Source organism: Myxocyprinus asiaticus, chromosome 34 (genome assembly GCF_019703515.2).
Source record: "Myxocyprinus asiaticus isolate MX2 ecotype Aquarium Trade chromosome 34, UBuf_Myxa_2, whole genome shotgun sequence".
NCBI lineage: Eukaryota > Metazoa > Chordata > Actinopteri > Cypriniformes > Catostomidae > Myxocyprinus > Myxocyprinus asiaticus.
In genome coordinates, this window is record NC_059377.1 from 41,653,161 (window position 1) to 41,672,785 (window position 19,625).

A 19,625-nucleotide genomic window follows, 5' to 3' on the forward strand; every position below is an offset into this window, starting at 1 on the left:
ACAATTTTAATACAAAATTATTTAATTTTACATAAATAATTGAAAAGGCATTGAAATATAAGCTATAAAAGGAAAGACTGGTAATGGATGCAATACAGAAGGTAAATGCTAATGCCAGTTCATGTTGTTTTTAAAACTTTACTGAGCATTTTACTCTCTAGGCCATATTAAGCATTTGGGCATTATAAAATATCTCTCTAAACTGTTTCCTTAATTTTTAAATGATCTGCTCTTTAAAAACTAGCCAGCATCTGTGAAGAGATTTCTTACCGTAATGTGAAAGCATTGTCTTCATTGACGTGTGTCGGACTGGTACGGTTAGTAATCTGCTATCAGCCAGGTTAGGCATACTCATCCCCAGTCTCTTATTCAGACCGGTCTCTGCTCTGGAGTATTTGTGGCTCATCTCCTCAACAGTGGGCCTGCGTGGAGACTCTTTCATGGCCCGCAACCTGAGCAAGAAAGAGCGAAATACATTTTAATTAAACGTGCAAAACAGTAACAGACCAGAAGAACTAAACTTAACCAGAAAATCATCCATCTAGAAGAGTAGTCGCACCTCCAAAGAACAATTTAGATAAGACTCAAATGTCAGTGTTCATAAAAGGTGTATGCAGCTAATCTGTAAATGCTTTGGCAATTACAAAACTGAAACTGATAGAGAGAGAGATTGTTGGATAGATAGAGTCTACTACTGTAGGTGTTAACGTACCTGCGAGTCTCTGAACAGGTGTTCAGCTCCATTTGAGTGAAGGCATCTTTCTTTCTATTCAAACGATCCCGTAGAAATGTGTGGAATATATGAGTGTCTAAAACCTACAAACAAACACAAACATATACAGGTGCATATGGTACAGAAGTTCATGTTGAGAGTTTAACTGCAGCCGAGTCCTTTATTATTTTACCTTCTTGTAAAATGCATGGTCGTTCGTCTCTCTCGATCGGAGGAATTCCTCACTGTTAAAAACACGATGTTCATAATTCAGGAACTCACGCACTTCACTGCAGAAAAAAAGAACAATTAAGAGCATTTATATTTCATATCAATCAAAGAGAATAAAAACAAGATCACTGTAAGCAGATTTAAAAAAATAAAATAATGTTTTTTTTTTTTTTTTAAAGAGCTCAAATGAGACCACCCCTGGAGTTCGCTAGTTCGCTAGTTCGAATCCCAGGGCGTGCTGAGTGACTCCAGTCAGGTCTCCTAAGCAACCAAATTGGCCCGGTTGCTAGGGAGGGTAGAGTCACATGGGGTAACCTCCTCGTGGTCGCTATAATGTGGTTCGTTCTCGGTGGGGCGCGTGGTGAGTTGAGCGCGGATGCCACGGTGGATGGCGAAGCCTCCACACGTGCTAGGTCTCCGTGGCAACGCGCTCAACAAGCCACATGATAAGATGCATGGGTTGACGATCTCGGATGTGGAGACAGCTGGGATTCGTCCTCCGCCACCCGGACTGAGGCGAACCACTACACGACCACGAGGACTTAAATAAAGCACATTGGGAATTGGGCATTCGAAAATTGGGAGAAAATGGGGAGAAAATCCCCCTTTCCCAAAAAAAAAAGAGCTCTAATGATTATGGCCACGCCCACACTAATCTGCATTCGTTTGTAAATGCATTGAACAGCGGTTTCCTCCACTGAAAATGGAGACTCTCCATAACCGGATACTTTGGAAACTAAGATGTTAGGAAACCAAAACCGAAAAAAGATTAGTGTCGATGTGGCCTATGGAATTTCACTGGGAATTCGTGGTATGCTTAAAAGGTTAGTTCTCCCAAAAATGAAAAATCTCTCATGACTGACTCACCTTTAAGCCATCCCAGATGGCATTAAATGATCGACTGGAGTCGTGTGGATTACTTTTATGCTGTCTAAATATGACTTTCATACCATCAAACAGCCAGCAGCAAGATGGCACCTGTTTACTTGCATTGTATGGACAAACAGAGCTAAAATGTGCTTCATAAAAATCTTCACTTCGGTTCTGCTGAAGAAGGAAAGTCATACACATCTGGGATGGCTTAAAGGTGAGTCAGTCATGAGTATTTTCATTTTCTGGTGAACTATTCCTTTAATACCCATACACCTTGTATAATTTCCAGTTGAGGTACAGTGGCAAACATAGCCTGTTTAATTCTTAGGGTCAAAGAGAGGGTGGAAAGTGGTCATGAAAAACTAACATTAATAAAAAAGATTTTTTTTACAATGATTAAAATGTTTCCTATATGACATGGCCTCTTTAAATCTGCCGAGTTCAGACCTGAAGATGTTGACGATGAGCTCCAAGGTGACGTTCAGGATCACAGTGTTGATTTTCCGCTGCCACTGTCTCCTGTGAGCACGCAACTCATTAATATCAGTACATGTGCCGACGTGACACAGATCCAGATCATAGTGCAGCTGGAGTTCCTTTGCTCTGTAGAAACATGCACAAAACACGCTAATCACTGCGGCATGACAGAGCTGATGACGCAACAGTTCAAAACTCTTCTGACTGAATTAAAGGCTGATCGCAACCCTGCAGATATGAGTTTGTTGAATGACTTGTTTAATTGTTTCTATTGGATTTTTTGAGATGGCAGCATGAAGATACAGTATTTCAAAACCCCTAACCTACTGTATTAAATCCTGGCACGTAACTTGTTCCCGAAGCTTTTGTAAGCGATCATATTTTTGTCTGGCAGATGGTAAAAAAACTAACAAAAAAAAAAAATAATCCGATAGACTTACATTAAAAGAATGACTGCCATATCTAGAGATCAGAATATCATAGAGACTTAGGGGTGGGCTGTTTTGACTTGAACCAGTAAGCAACCAACACCCCAGCATTATGGCGGTGACATTTGTGCAGGCAAACAAAATCAGCAATTTTCAAATTCCGTTTGGTGGCGCAGAAATGACACATTTCACCATTAAAATGCATGAAAACTGAAACAGAACTGTTCGCTCTCTTACCGGTATATAAAGAAATCTTTTGCTGTCAGTGGGACCTCTGGAAGCTTCAGTGTGTCTGAACCTGAAGACGACACGGTTCCTTCATCAATGTCTATAAGAACCAGATCATCCATCTCCTGTTAAAAGACACAGTCATTAACTGAGCAACAAGCCAGACATCAACAACAGCCGTGTTTCCACTATCGGGCCAAATGAGTGCATGCTAATGCGTGCCAGGGCCAGTTGCGTTCCCACTGTCACTTCCAGGGCTTCATCGTGCCTCCTCTGGGCTTTCTAGGGGCCAATGGCCTTTGGCCCACCAATTACCCTTGGGCCAAACAAGGCCAACCAGGGACTGAGGTGGGTTCAATGTCAAAGACGGAGTTTCGCCAAACTTCCCAGGTTGTGTATCTAGCGCACAGTGGTACAAGTTCAGGAAAAAAATTAATTAAAAAAATGCAGGCACAGTACAAATCCATTAAAATGCCCAATGGACAAAGGAATTGCTTTCCATGGTTCGGTGAACTTTCATAGACGGTGCGCTGGGACATCGTCCCGCTGTTAGTGGAGAGACCACTAAGGACACCATGGCAGTTACAGTCGGTGAGTTGTCAATGCCAACTTATCTTGCTGTTTACATTCGATATAAACTCGATATTCTAGATAACATGATACCTCTGCTCGAGCTTCCCTCTTGCCTGTGAAATAGATGGGATGTGTGATGTTGGCACCGCAGCTGTGTATTAAGGGCGGGTTTTTGGGCAATGCTGCTGAGTAATTGGCCTGATGGTGGGAACACAGATCGATTTTGGTCTTAAGGCTCAAGGTCTGAGGGTATTGGCCCCGGCTGGCCAGTTAATAGCCCTGGCTTGCACTGGCCCATTAGTGGAAAAGTGGCTAATTAACAACTTCATGACTGATATTCGTCTAACGGCTTTGCAGATACACCAAAAAATCCTTCTAACAGTTAAAGCATTCTCCAGGTAACCTTAAAACAATCTCCACTGAAAAGACGAGCTTAGACCACCATGAATTTCAATGCTGGTCCAAGCTGGTTTGGTACTGGTCTAGCTGGTGGACCAGCATGGCAATGTTCTTCACCAGCAACAAATGCTGGCCAACCAGCATAATCTTTCTAATGAAGCTGGTTGATGAAGACAGGCTTGTTGGTTAAGCTAGTAAACACCAGCATCCAAAACCCAACAATGCAGGTCTATTCAACTGGGATGTTCCTTAAAAACATCTTCAATTGCAGTTAGCAACTGAAAAATAAGGGCGTCCTCACGTTAGAACAGTAGCGCGAACCGGATGTCAAGAGTTTGGTACATATAGATGGTGTGAAGGCTGTTTTCAAACTCAAATGTGCAAGATGGAATCGCAACTGAGCAAACATGTGGACTTGAATATAGTTCCCAATTTATTATCAAAGCAATCTGGCCTAATCTGCAGAAGTGAACTGCCATTGATGAGGTATAATTTGTAGAATGCCCAATCATCATTTCCCCCTTTTATGTCAAATAATCCAATGTGAAAATAGGGGGTGGAATCAAACTCAAGTTTGAACCATGCAATCAAACCAAGAGTGAAAACATCCTAGAACTTTAGGATATGAAGTCTGCCCATACCTCGGCCACCTCGTCAAAGTGGTACGTGTGGCAGCCCATCAGGTAGGCTGTGGGTGCCATGATGAAGTCCAGCATTTGGCGAGACAGGACGGGTACAAACGGATGCTGCCAGCACAGTGGATGAATGTAGATCATGAAGCTTTCAGCCACTAGTGTGAGCTTGGCCCAGTCAGTGGAAAGAAACACAATTCTCTGCTCCATTAAGATACTGCTGATGATCTGAGATAAACAAGGAACAAGACGTTTTGTTACATTTGATATTTCAGAAAACCATACTAACCACAAACCAGCATTCAACGCTGGGGTTTTCCAGATATGTCTGACAGTGCCCTGGCATCGTAACAAACAAATGAGTGGATTGAAAGTTCGACTGACCTGCAGGATCTGTTTGGGTTTGAAACACAGAAAGGGCAGGTGAAGATCGAGGTCCACCACGGTCCGATCTGGTTCCAGTCTGGAGGGAAGTTCAATCTGAAGAGGTCTAAGATTAAACACCTGAAGAAACACAATAAATAATCTTAAACTTAAAGTGTGTTCTTACGTTTCTGTGGCGGTAATACATTTCAGCACTCAAGGGGTCAATAGATCTACCTTCAAGCGTTTGTGCTATTATACCAGATATGTGATCATTCTGGTAGCTAGCTATAAATATGTTGACATTTCACCTAACTTGTTCAGCAAGATTGTTGCTCCACCATGACCGTAATTGTCCTGAATGAAATAAACGTAATGTAGAAGACGACTGTTTATACTAATGCCTGCTATAGCAACTAGAGGTCGACCGATAGTAGATTTAGCTTATACCGACAACTAAGGTGGTGGAAAAGGCCGATAACCGATTAATCGGACAATGGTTTTTAAAACTGATTTATTTAATGTATAGAAAAATTTCTTAGTCTTTTCTTACCATAACGGGCACAGACACAGAGGCTACTCTACGTCCACCTTTTTCTTGAACGCAGAAGTGTTCCTCGATTCGCCTGTTTTCAATTTCCAGTCTCGTGTTTTCATCCGCATCAACGTATATTCTTAGTGGGTAAAGTATTACATTTGTTGAAATGGTCAAAATACATGTGGCTCTATAGTGCTGATACCAGAGTCGAGATGATCGTTTTTTTTTTTTCAAAGCCTCACCTAAGTATGTATGTAGATGACATGAAGCGATGGTCTGAGGTTAGTTACGTTGATTTCATTAACCACATAGAGTTGTTATGACAGCCAACAACTGCACAAGTTGAGCTTGATATTAATTTTTACTCCAAATAACACTTAAATGTTTGTAGTTCTCCATCTGGATCACTCATTTCGTTTAGTTCTACATTGCGTCTCGAGACCAGAAACAGAAAACAGGCAACTATCAGCGTTGACTTCCTGATAACCGATAGTTGCTTTGTGGAACTATCGGTTATCGGCAAAAGTCAAAGAAGATATGGATATAATCGGTCGACTTCCAATAGCAACCTTAGTGGCAATGCTGAGAATGCAACTAATACTTGCACTGCATTACGATTTGCGTTCTGTCACATTTCAGAACACAATGACGTGTGAAATCGACCTTTTGTAGCAAGAAGTGTTTGCATTTACGTAATTGAGAACGCTTTAGCCACGTCCACACTAATACATTTTTGCTTGAAAATGCATCGGTTTAAGGGGGCCTGGGTAGCTCAGCAAGTAAAGACGCTGACTACCACTCCTGGAGTCGCGAGTTTGGATCCAGGGTGTGCTGAGTGACTCCAGCCAGGTCTCCTAAGCAACCAAATTGGCCCGGTTGCTAGGGAGGGTAGAGTCACATGGGGTAACCTCCTCGTGGTCGCTATAATGTGGTTCTCACTCTCGGTGGGGCGCATGGTGAGTTGTGCGTGGATGCCGCAGAGAATAGCATGGGCCTCTATACGTGCTACGTCTCCGCGGTAATGCGCTCAACAAGCCACGTGATAAGATGCGCGGATTGACGGACTCAGACGCGGAGGCAACTGAGATTCATCCTCCACCACTCGGACTGAGGCGAGTCACTACACCACCACGAGGACTTAGAGCACATTGGGAATTGGGTATGCCACATTGGGGAGAAAAGGAAGAAGAAAGAAAGAAAATGCATCGGTTTAGCTATGTTTACGCCTCTTAAGGCCAAAGGTTTACTTTGTTTTTTCGCATTTTGGTTCATCTTGTGGCGTGGCCTGTCCTAATCGGAGCCCGTCTTTGACACAAAGCAGTCAAATGCAAATGCGTCCAAAGCATACGTTTGTGCTCGCGGTCAAACGAGTAAATTCTGAAAGGCTCTTTTAAACCTGACACGGCATCTAAAAAACATGACACTCTTACACGAGCTGCTGAAAAAACTGCAAGATGCGGTGCATCGGTCAAAAATGTCCGTCTAACACGTTTACATAGTAAAATGTATTAAAAATAGCAAAGACGCATTCGGTATTGATTTAGCTACGTTCATGCCTCTAATCTAGACTAGACGCTTTTTTCTGAGACTTTCAAAAAAGCTCTCCATAACCATATACTTTTAAAAACTATGATGTAAGGAAACTGAAAATGGAAGTTTTAAACTTCAATGGAATTGTGCGGATGTGGCATAAAGTTGGCTGTTGGATTTGAAATGTTGAGAAACATAAGTCATTTTGACACTGTAGGATTGAAAATTAACAAACAAAAAAACTAGTTTCAGAGTTACAACCCTTATTCCTTTGTGAAAACAGTCATTTTGCAGTCCAGAGAGTGCTGATAGTGATCTGTCAGCCTACTGGCTGAGGTCTTTGTGTATTGGGACTCTGCGAATGGTACAGGGATCGTACAGATGCATCAAAGGTAAATTCAAGGACTTTTCAAGCACATTTTTATTTGATTTCAAGGACTATGCTCGAGATGTTTGTTTTAAATAAAAGTATTTTATTCATTCAGTGAATGTATTTTTATAAAACACCACTTATTACAAGTTCAACACATCTCAATGTGCATCTTTAACTACACAGAAACAATTCTTGGTTCATTCACGATGAATTTGATGTTCAATTGTAGTGTGCTCCCTTAAAACGCATTTCGCTTTCCAACAAAAGTGAATAACTGGGTCAGTAAACTGTATTCAAGGATATGACTCATGTGCTGTTCCATGTTGTCTAAAGTGAGGAACTGACCCAAACTGCAAATGGGTCATTCTCAAAAAATGTTGACTTTCCAACTTACACAATATAGAAATTTTCAGTTCAGTTTCTGCCAATAAACACTGAGAGTAAACATTTTATAACATGTTGACATTCATTTTTATTCATAAAGGACAACTTGGCTGTTGTTCTTTCTTTTATTATTTAATTTAGTTTCACGAACGAAGCAAGTTAACACTAATGAGGGTTCAATGGGGTACACCACCAATATTTTTGTGTGAATATATTAGTTAAAATGTGAATTAATAACTTTTTAACATGCTGGAAAAATCACTATATGCATATTTAAGCAGCCTCTGAACTTTGACCTTGACCAAAACTTTCTGCATTTAAATTTTTTTAAAACATATAAAAAAGAAAGGTTTTATTATTGATAACACCAATGCCATAAAAATAAGGGACAAACATTCTTTATAAATTATTTTAATTATGAATAATAATTTTGTTTTGCTTTTTTGCACACTTGTTCGGCCTTACACTAATGTTTTTATTAAAAATAAGTACAAAATAAATACACAAATAACTTTAAAAGTCATAGAAGTGTTGTACCAGATGAAGGGAACAAGGATTTTTCTTTCAGGCAATTAACAATTTCAAATATACAGTCAAGCCATTTCATATCATTAAAAGTTAGGTTATAAAATGATAAAAAAAACATTATTTTTTTTCACTATTTGAAAGCTTTTTCAAGACTAAAAAAGTCAAGGGACATGTTTGTCAACATATTTTGATATTGACCCAAATGTTGTCAGAAATAACATATTTTGTGAGACACAAAACTTTCTTTACAGAAGGGGGCGCTACACGGATCACAAAACTGAATCCTCCACTGATCTGCATTCAAATCATTCAAAACATTTTACATCTCATCTCATTTTTTCACTCTGGAGAGTAAATTGTAATTAAAACTGATAGTTGCAAGGATTCATACTTGTTAAATCCGCAACAGCAGTATCTATAAAATATCTATTTTTTAAATCCTCCAGTAACACTTGATTGTGATTGGCCCATTCTGAACAGCGCTGACAAAAGTAACAGGTGTCACGTGACAGCGCCGTCTATGCGCTGCTCGCTTCAGCGGCGGTCTAGTGGTCTGTCGTCGTGTTATTCCGACAAATAAATAACATTTTATTTATTAAATAATATAAGCGTATTTTAAGATTTTCTATAGTTCAAGAACTTTTTAAGCACCTCTTGGTACAAATGGCAATTTTCAAAGGTTTTCCAGGACTTCAATTTGAAAAATTCAAGTATTTCAAGCACCTTGTATGAACCCTGATGGTAGCAACTTGAATACAGTGGGGGTTAAAGGTGGTCTGCTGATTGGTTGGTTTAAATGTATCAGGTCTATATGTGGTTTCATGGTCAAGGAAAGGATAAAACAAGATTGTAACTGGTGCCCTGGGCACTTTTTGCCTCTTCCTCTCTTCTTTCCTCTGGCTCTTCTCTCTGGGCTCTGCTCTTGGGCAACTGAGTTACAGGCCATCAAGCCTAGACTCTAGCTCTCAGTGGCATCTCTCTCTATTCCCATTCTCTCTCACTCAGGTAGTATGCATACTGATTTAATATACATATCTCATACATCCTGCAACTATTATATCTAAATTGTAACCTACCATTTCCTACAGTTTGAACCCATGTAGATGAAAACCCACCTTACAACACTTACCCAAAAAACACTAATGGGGTTAAAACTCTTATCCAGCAAAACCCAATGACTGTTTGTGGTTGGTGTGTGTTGCCTTTACAGGGAAAATACTCCAAGAGTAATCTGGGGTTAAGGGTCATGTTAAAGGGTACAATGGTGATGGTTAATGGATTGCACCATGTGGAGTTCGAACCTACAATCTTTCAGCCCAGATCTCAAATCACTGTACCACGCTACACCACCACTATGACAACTAGAGTAGAAAGACGCTCACCACATGGAGTGGTCCAGGGGGAGGGATGGGTACCAGTGCCAGCTTGGCGGAGAATTCCTTCACCTGCTCTTCAAATTCAGACATGCGGCTGGTCTTCAACTCGAGCAAGAAACTAAGACAGTGTGCAGTGGGAGATAAACAATCTTCACATTACAGTTAAACAATAATAAAGTGAAATGGGTCTTTTCAAATGCAATGGGTTCTTACCAGGACAGGCAGTCTCGGAGAGAGTTATAATACGGGTATTTGGAGATTACACATATGCTGTATTGCGTGTACAAACGCTGTGGTTTGGTCGACTGATTGCCATTTTGATATATCTCATTATCTTGGTACTGCAACAACATTGCAAGCACAACAAATGAATTAGCAGCTCTATAAAGGTACATTTTAAATGCAAATTTAAAGAGATAGTTTGAAATTCTGTCATTTTAAATAACCCTTCTATTGTTCCAAACCCATACAACTTTTTTGTGTGGAACACAAAAAGAAAATCTTAGGGGATGTTCACATTAAAAGTGTTGTTCCATCCATATGCGCTTTATTTAAATAGCTTTTCTATGTAAACATGCTCTAGACGGAAGTCTTTGACCATTGAGCACTGTATCTCGCGCAGGAGCGGGGCGCTTTCAACAAGAACATCTAGCGTGTCTAGCGGCATATATGTTTTGTTTTATTCATTGCGCTGCAACTATAGCTCTTTTTTGCGCAAGATCGCATTCGTCTTCTCAAATATAATTCACGATTGCATGTATTCAGACTTGGTGCATCAAGACACATTGCATCAGGTTTAAAATCAACGACACCAAATGCAGTTGGTTCTAACTTGACTTGTAACCAAATACAAAGCAGCAAGTTTATAAATGTGGACATTCTTTTAAAAATTCAGAGCACACAATGACTTTGTTTTTCTTCCAAAATGCTATTGAATGACTTCAGAGGACATGGAATATAGTGCACCAGACGAATAAACTATTATTATGGATCTTTCATGCTTTTTAATAAGTTTTTGTCCCTTTTGGAGCCTGTTCACATTCTGCTAAACGTCGTCTTTGTTCCACAGAAGAAAAAAGTCATATGGGTTTCGATTGACTTGTGGGTGAGTAAATGATGATTTAATAGACATTTTTAGGTCAAGCCAGATAAACAAAAGGAAGATATCCCACCTGAATGGACTTGCAGTACTGAGCCACCACTCCGTGCGTTTGGTTCCCAAACACATCGGTAAACACCAGGAAATGATAGGCGTCTTTTTTGCTCTCACTGGTTATTCTCAATCCATCTGGCCAATGACAAACCAGACATTGCTTTCGTAAACGTTAGATACAGAATGCAGTATTGAAGCGCTTTCAAAAGCCCTGAGATGATTACCTGGGAAACAGAGCTGGGGCAGGGCTATGAGGTCGATGTTTTGAGGTACGCTGAGGGCGTCTGAGTAGGCGACTGCCGATTCATTGGTTTTGGTGGGATCGATGGCGGTCAAAGCTCCTCGTTCTCTCTTCTTCTTAAAAGAGCGTCTCTTTTGGACTCTACTGAAGGCCGGAGCATGAGCCTGTTCGAAACTGGAACTCTCCTTCGTAACGAACGGTGGCGCGTGAACCTGCAACACCTCTGCCTCCACTAGGGGGAGCTCCTTCTCTCTTCCCTGTAGCTACGTCCAAATGGGAGGAACAAAGTTAGCATTTTTCCACTGAAATATGTCCTGAATGGGTTTGAAATGAAGAATTGGAGATGACGCACCTGGTATAGTTCTTTCAAACGTTCGTTTGATACTCCAACAACAACACACGCCTCCAACAGACCAGATGGGCCATTGTCCGCCATCAGAACCAGCTCTGCTGAGATCTGGCCACCGTACAAATGATTCTGTGTGAATTTAGCCTTCAATCTTCAGCTCCATTGCTCCGGAGTAATACTATGGTTCATCAACTTCAAGTTTGTCTGTTAAAGTGGTAACAATGACTTTAGTAGTGTTTGCTAAAGCGAGCGTCGCTATTACTATTGCCACTTTTCCACTGCACATTACGGTTCAACTCGACTTGACTCTGCTCGCTTTACTTGTCTGAGCTTGCTTTTCCACTGCAGTTTAGTGCAGCCTCAATGTACGTGGGATTATTGGCTGATCGTCATAGTTGCGTCGCCCCATCCAGCTCTCCTTGGATCCTCTCCTCGGCTACTAACGAGAGGAATGTCTGCACCTCGTTTATTGACCACAGCGTGGTTTTACACACAGCCAATTCTTTTTACAATTCGAAAGTCACGTGAGCAAATGATACTGCTATCGCTGTTGCTAACTTTAAAACTAGCGGGTTGATGTCCCGTGTCGCAAATCCAGTGACCAATCAGTGATCTGCAGGGTTTTGACGTCACATTTAGTATTGGCTCGGCTCGCTTGGAACCTCGACCGAGGTGGAACTAAAAAAAGTACCAGGTACCAGCTACTATCCACACTGGAAAACCCCCAAAAAGTGAGCAGAGTCGAGTCGTGCTGTAACGTGCAGTGGAAAAGCCCCATATTGCTCATACTTAGGGTTAGGTATCTGAACAAACCTTACGTTTTGGCAAAATTTGGCATGTATCTTGTCCTGGATTTTTTGGTGATATTAACATGAATCATACCTTAAATAATGTGGCTTGCTGAGGAAAAGTGTGCCATTACATTTATAAGCAATCAGATTTACAATTCTTGACCCATGGACAATAAAATTAGTGAAAAGGTCCCATACACTTACAGTGAAGGAGGGACCCGGGTCATATTCGGAAACCAGAATATCATGGAAAATTGGGGGTGGACTCTTTTGACTTGAGCCAGTAAGCAACACCCTATGGTGTTGTTTGAAGACCAAAGGGAAGTTTGCATAGTATGTGCTACAGAATTCTTTGTCACCCATGTAACTGTAACTATATACAGTTTTTCTGAATTGCTAAAACATTTCTTGAAAACTTCGCCCACTTTCTCACAACTTTGAACACAAAACCAAATCTTCAAACTACATTCACAAAACCCCTGACTCTTCTGACAATTGCCTCAAAACTGTTTCATCTGTGCTCAAAATCAAACAATGCTTTCAGATCATACACACTGCAAGTCAATATATAAACACTACAGAGCATTCATTAGACACTACATCAGAAAATGGAGAACACAGCATCCAGGACATGTAGTTACAGAAAATAATTCTTACTGTATATAGAACATTTTGAAATTACTGTCAAACAAAGTATAGTAATCACAGTGAATATATTGTATACTGTAAGTACTGCAAGTAATACAGTATTGAATGTCTGTATATTCAGCTCTTGCATACTGTAAAAATACAGTAGATCAACTGCAAAACTCCAAAGAACAAAGAACAGTAAACTCCAAAATGTTGTGCAACTGCAAAATCAAAGTTAATGAGAGATTAATTCTGCATCAGCATCACGTTTTCCCACCATCAGAAACAAGTGTGAACAATTTTTAGTCATTGTGTGTAAACGATGACAACTGTGTTGTAATTGTGTTTAACTTGTATACCGTTTTACAACACAAATGCATCACAGTGCGAAATGTGTTTTAGTGAGTGAGAATGTGTTTAGAGTTTTGCAAAAAGAGTCATTGATTTGACAAATGGGTTTAGGTCATTGAGCATTTGGTTCAGAGAATGGGTTTAGTGTTTTAGCAATTCAGAAAAACTGTATATATGACTTGTGATGTCAACACATGCCTGATGTTTCACTGGGTAAAGCAAAATGACAAACCACAAACTGGAAGTGAACATTTGGGTTCTTAGTCTCTCATTGGGGTGAAAGGCTGAAGTGACTTAGCTTTATATTTAAGCATTGACCAATAATGGTGTTCATCCACAAAACAGCTCAAAACTTCAGGTGAAAAAACCCCCCAAACCAACCTTTAATGTCAACATGAAATCAAAATGGACCCCATTTACTTTCTTAATACACACTCCAATTTTCGAATAGGCTAATGTTACAAAGCCCTCTTATTTATAAACCACCTGACATACAGACACTGTTCACTATCCAATAAATTCCTGATTGATAAGATCTGAATACCCTTTTTACTCTGAAATGTCACAGTACAGAAGTAAAAAAAAAAAAAACACCAACACCTACACCAACACTTCCTGCAACCCTCCTCCTGCTACTCAACCTGCACTTAAGATCTGTGATGAGGATGTGTGCCGGGTCTTCCGGAAACAGAAGACAAGGAAAGCACAAGGCCCAGGCGGTGTTTCACCCACTTGTCTAAAAGCCTGTGCTAACCAGCTGGCCCCCATTTGAGAGACTGGTGTTGGCCCACCTAAAAGGACATCACTGGATATTTTCTGGATCCCCTGCAGTTTGCCTATCGAGCTAACAGGTCAGTGGATAATGCAGTCAGTATGGGACTGCATTACATACTGCAACATCTGGACAGACCAGGGACATATGCAAGGATCCTATTTGTGGACTTCAGTTAGGTTTTCAACACCATCATCCCTGCTCTCCTGTGGAATAAATTAACCCAGCTCTTGGTTCCCACATCTGTCTGTCAGTGGATCACCAGCTTTCTGACAGACAGGCAGCAGTTAGTAAGACTGGGGAAATTCACTTCCTGCACCTGTACGATCAGCACTGGTGCCCTCCAGGGATGTGTGCTCTCCCAACAACTCTTTTCTCTGAATATAAACGACTGCACTGCCAAAGACCCCTCTGTCAAGCTCCTCCAGTTTGCAGACGACACTACTGTCATCGGCCTCATCCAAGATGATGATGAGTCTGCATACAGAAGGGAGGTTGAATGGTTGGCTCACTGGTGCAGTCAAAACAACCTGGAGCTGAACAGGCTCAAAACAGTGGCGATGATTGTGGACTTTAGGAGGAACATCCCAACATTGACCCCGCTCACCATTCTGAACAGCACTGTGGCAGCAGTGGAGTCATTCAGGTTCCTGGGATCTACCATCTCACAGGACTTGAAGTGGGAGACCCACATTGACTCCATTGTGAAAAAGGCCCAGCAGAGGTTGTACTTCCTTCACCAGCTGAGGAAGTTCAACCTGCCACAGGCGCTGCTGATACAGTTCTACTCAGCAGTCATTGAGTCTGTCCTCTGCACTTCAATAACTGTCTGGTTTGGTTCAGCTACGAAATCAGACATCAGAAGACTTCAAAGTATAGTTCGGACTGCTGAATGGATAATTGGTTCTCACCTTCCCACCCTCCAGAGTGAGGAAAAGGGCTGGAAAAATAGTTTTGGACCCCATTCACCCAGCACACTACCTTTTTGAACTGTTGCCCTCTGGCCGGCGCTACAGAGCTCTGAGCACCAGAATTGTCAGGCACAAGAACAGTTTCTTCCCTCAGGCCATTCACCTTATGAACAGTTAAAACTGCCCCCAATACTCTCCATTGTGGCAATACAATCATGTGCATATTCAACCATTCATTCATATTCCATTGACATATCCTACCTCTTCTGTACAATACATTAAATCACCTTGTACGTAACTGTATTTATGTATATAACATATTTGAACAACATTATTGCCCGACTGTGGTTGCAATGGCAAAAAGGAGTTCCATTTTGGTCTGTTTCTCACCCACACCTATCATATCGCTTCTGAAGACATGGATTTAACCACTGGAGTCTTATGGATTACTTTTATGCTCCCTTTATGTGCTTTTTTGAGGCTTCAAAGGTCTGGTCACCATTCACTTGCATTGTATGGACCTACAGAGCTGAAATATTCTTCAAAAAAATCTTTGTTTGTGTTCTGCAAAAGAAAGAAAGTCACACACATCTGGGATGGCATGAGTAAATGATGAGAGAATTTTCATTTTTGGGTGAACTATCCCTTTAAATGCTTAAATATAGTTTTGTAGACAAATGTAAATTGCATCCCAGTATGAACTTCTTAACAAAACTAAAAATGCAATGTACAAAAGTTTTGGAAATAGATGAGTTGCAGCAGACAGTAAAGAAAAAGCAGTCAAGAAATGTCCAGTTTATAGGTGAACTCACAAATACGGTTGAAAAAGCATCTTTTGATGACAACTACTATTTAAAATGTGACAAATACTAGGCTAAATACAGAGAATAAGTAGGTGTGTCCAAACTTTTGAGTGGTACGAGACGTCAAAAATATACATATAGGTTCACACAGACAAATATAATGCAAGTAGAAATTTACCAGATACTTTTATCAGTGACACACAGTATATTTATTACAGGGACACTATGGTGATACTCATGACTCACTCCTTATTGGAACCAGCAACCTTTCGATTACCAGCCTCTAGAATTCGCCACGATGCCACACCACCCACCACATCTTGAAGAGCAGAACGTCCTAACTAACACATGCTTCTTAAAGCTAAAGTGTTAGATTTTTACAATGTAAAAAATTAAAATACTTCCTTGTATCCTGGCTTAATATTCAGAGAAAGTTATAACAAGTAAGTCATTTGTAGGCAGTTTTCCCTGAAAAGTGTAATTCAATAGAAATGCTTTTTGCAGTTCTGTTAGGTGATACTTGTAGAGCAGATAATACACACTTCTGATTTAAGTCAGTGAAGTAGCATAAAACCAAGAGAATGTTTTGAAATTAAAATGATAAAGGAATATTCAGGGCTCAATCAACAGCATTTGTGGCATAATGTTGATTACCATGAAGAGTCCTTCCTTTTCTTTAAAAAGCGGGTTCCAGTGAGACACTTACAAAGGAAGTGAATGGGGTCAATCCGTAAACATTAAAATACTCATGGTTTCAAAAGTATAACCACAAGACGTAAACAATATGTGTGTTAACATGATTTGACTGTGATAAAATTGCTTACCAACCTTGTCTGTGAAATGTTATCTCCAATTTTACAACTTCAGTGCCAAGATGACACAACATAAAAGCAACATAATACACAAGTTTTATCAGAAGAATTAATGCAAGTGCTTTTATAAAATTATAAGCTTCACATTTCTGCCTTTAAACTAGAGGTCGACCAATAGTGGATTTTGCTGATACCGATAACTAAGGTGGTGGAAAGGCCGATAACCGATTAATCGGCCGATAGTTTTTAAAATCGACTCAAAGAATGTTAAAAATGTATTTACACACTATAACAGGTACAGATATAGAGGCTACAAGACTCCAAAATGAATATAATCCCATATGCAGTTAATTATTAAACCACAATCCCAATAATAAGATTTAGTTCATAATGCGGGACTTTTATCTATAAACTTGCGCAAAACACACTAAAGGACACTTATTTTGAAATGACAGAGACTTGACTCCATTAAAATGCTCTCTCTATGCAAGTAATTACAAAATTAAGCTTTTTATAGCCTATATATTCACCAGATGAACAGTTTTGTATATATATATTTTTCACCAGATGAGGCATAATAAGGAATATTGTTTATTATTATTCTCAAGATAAGAAGTTGGAGACACAATGTATGTGTTGACGGGTTGATTTTTATATACTCTCATTTTACTTTGCATGCCTTCACTTCAATGTATATTATTTGATTATCTAATAAAATAGCGCCGGTGACAGAGGAACACGGAGGAATAAAAAAATAAAAAATATAGGCAACTATCAGCGTAGATTTTTGCTGATAACCGATAGTTCTAAAAAAAAAACAACTATCGGCACCGATTAATCGGTAAACCGATATATCGGTCTACCTCTACTTTAAACCCTCCAAAAATTGGCCCCTGGTTTGGATTGGTAATTTCTGTGTTATTTCTTTACTTTGCAGAGATATTTTTTGTCAAGTTAGGTTTTCTTTCAAATGTTAAAGGCCAACAGAGCAGACTGAGTAGCGTATTTTAATTATGAAGAATATCTGTAGCAACAAATCCTGCATTTTTTCCCCTTAAAAAGCATCAATGCTTTTAGCCTACATGTTAACTAAAAAAAATGGATGACCTTGTAGATCCAGAGGTTGAGAAGCACTGATCTACTGTAAGAGTGTTTACACTCTACATGCACAATAGATGCTCTCTGATCTTCATGATGTCTGGACCACACCAGTGGGGCAAATCATACAGAGACAGAGAGAGTATTCATACAACTGCAGTGAGGTTGACACTGAAAGACGTCACACCATTTGGAAAAAGTCAAGAAAGAGTTTTGTCATTACAGCTTGAGTTCATGTCATTTAACCACAAATGGGACTAAAAAATTCTCAAGTTAATGTACATTTTTCAGTTCAACTTTTAACCGCTACTGTTATGCGGGAGAAATAGTTTGTAATGGAAAATAATAATAATAATAATATTATATATATATATATATATATATATATATATATATATTCAATTAGGCAAAAATGCAAAGTACGTGCATTTGCACTAGTGATCACAAACTTTTTTTGTAACATATATATATATATATATATATATATATATATATATATATATATAATCCATGTGCATGTTTAAAATGTATTGTCGTATTGTAAATAAATCCAATAAAAAATAACATTCAACATTAACAGTCCTTCCGAAAGTATTTCTGTATTGTTTTGTTTTTATTCTGAGATTTTATGCACTATTTCACATTTACTCTCACTTTCTATAGGATATGCTGTCAACAATACTGTATACCGAAACTAAAGAAACAAAGAGCGCGACAGAAGCGTATTAAATCAATAAAATAATCTGTTACAGTGATCACACACATGACTATAGACATAAATGTCCAGTATTTTACTAATGTTACACTGAATGTTGCACTATAATAGAATCAAAGTTACATTGTTGCATCGCATGCGTTCAGATACAATGTAACGCAGCAAGTAACATTCATTAAACATTCAACGAACATCAAAGAGTTTTAAACAAACCTTGAAGATCCGCTGAGGCTCAAGACGATATAATGTGACAGAAATCACAAATCCTGAGCTTAAAATATGATTAAAAGCAAAACAATAAGGCTGTTAATGTAGGTCACATCCAGGAAAAACGAACACACCTCTTTAAGAACATGAAGGTGGGATGTAGTTGTGATCAAACCCGTGAAACTCTCTCTTCACTCAAGAAAAGTTCACAACTGGTACTCTTTTTCAGGACATGAGGCGAAATTACGCATCGGCTTATCTTATGAATATTAATTACTCGCTGCTGACGTTCCTTGGAAACCTTCCATTTGCGTCCAGTCAGATAACCTTATTAATATTAATTAGCCACGCCTTCGCCATAGTAGGATTAGCTAATTCGCCAGTTGACGAGCGCCCGCTTTCAAACGCAGGCCTTTTCAGCCAATCAGGTCGGACTACCAGGCGAACGTCACGTTGCGTAATTAATATTCATGTCCTCAACCGTCAACATAGTAGAAACGGAGTCCCAGAGCCGAAAAACATCTGGAATAAACTTCCGATCCCTTTCCAGATTGGCCCGCGAACCTTACAAAGCATTACTAAACACAAATAACCTGGAGGAATGAAGAGAAATCGAAAGCGATCGAAAAATAATCTATTTTTTTATCAATAACCCAAGTTTAGTGAAGGTAAAAGTGAAGCTAAAGCGCCTCCTAGTGTCCATCTCTGACATCACTGACCTAAAGACCTGCATTACAAAAGTTCCACATCATTACCATAACAATATAGAGTACATAAATTACTTAAATTACAAGTTTTTGGATTTTACCATAGTGGTATGGTCATGACAGTCTTTTAAAATCCCTGCAGTATCATGTTAGTAGCATGTTTTATGAATATGTCAGTAAAACTGTATAAAATACCATGATATTACATTATGCATTAATATACATTTGAACATTTTTCTTTCATTCATAGATGCTAAAATGCACTTATCTTTTAATGCATGCAGTAAAACAAATTTAGAAGACAATTAAGCACTGAAAACTCAAATATGAGGTATAACACAGATACTTTCCTCATTATGAATGAATATCAGGTGATGCCAGTTTATTTTGATTCTAAATAATCAATACTTGAACTCTTAACTCATCTTGGTTTTTCTATA

General features: G+C 39.4%; 1 protein-coding gene across 2 annotated transcripts in view; it reads right to left on the reverse strand.

The window, feature by feature from the left end:
• The window catches only part of dennd3a (DENN/MADD domain containing 3a), a 43,236-nt gene extending 23,671 nt beyond the window's left edge, over nt 1-19,565 (reverse strand). For both annotated transcript variants that reach the window (XM_051670945.1, XM_051670944.1), the window contains exons 1-13: nt 18,485-19,565; nt 11,392-11,592; nt 11,023-11,302; nt 10,818-10,933; nt 9,859-9,986; nt 9,652-9,763; nt 4,938-5,057; nt 4,563-4,781; nt 2,959-3,074; nt 2,264-2,419; nt 906-1,002; nt 713-816; nt 271-452 (exon numbers count right to left, since the gene is read on the reverse strand). In XM_051670945.1, the coding sequence (XP_051526905.1) occupies nt 271-452; nt 713-816; nt 906-1,002; nt 2,264-2,419; nt 2,959-3,074; nt 4,563-4,781; nt 4,938-5,057; nt 9,652-9,763; nt 9,859-9,986; nt 10,818-10,933; nt 11,023-11,302; nt 11,392-11,475 (1,714 nt within the window). In that variant the 5' untranslated portion in view covers nt 11,476-11,592; nt 18,485-19,565. The remainder of the gene's footprint in view (nt 1-270; nt 453-712; nt 817-905; nt 1,003-2,263; nt 2,420-2,958; nt 3,075-4,562; nt 4,782-4,937; nt 5,058-9,651; nt 9,764-9,858; nt 9,987-10,817; nt 10,934-11,022; nt 11,303-11,391; nt 11,593-18,484) is intronic.
• Nucleotides 19,566-19,625: the final 60 nt, after the last annotated feature.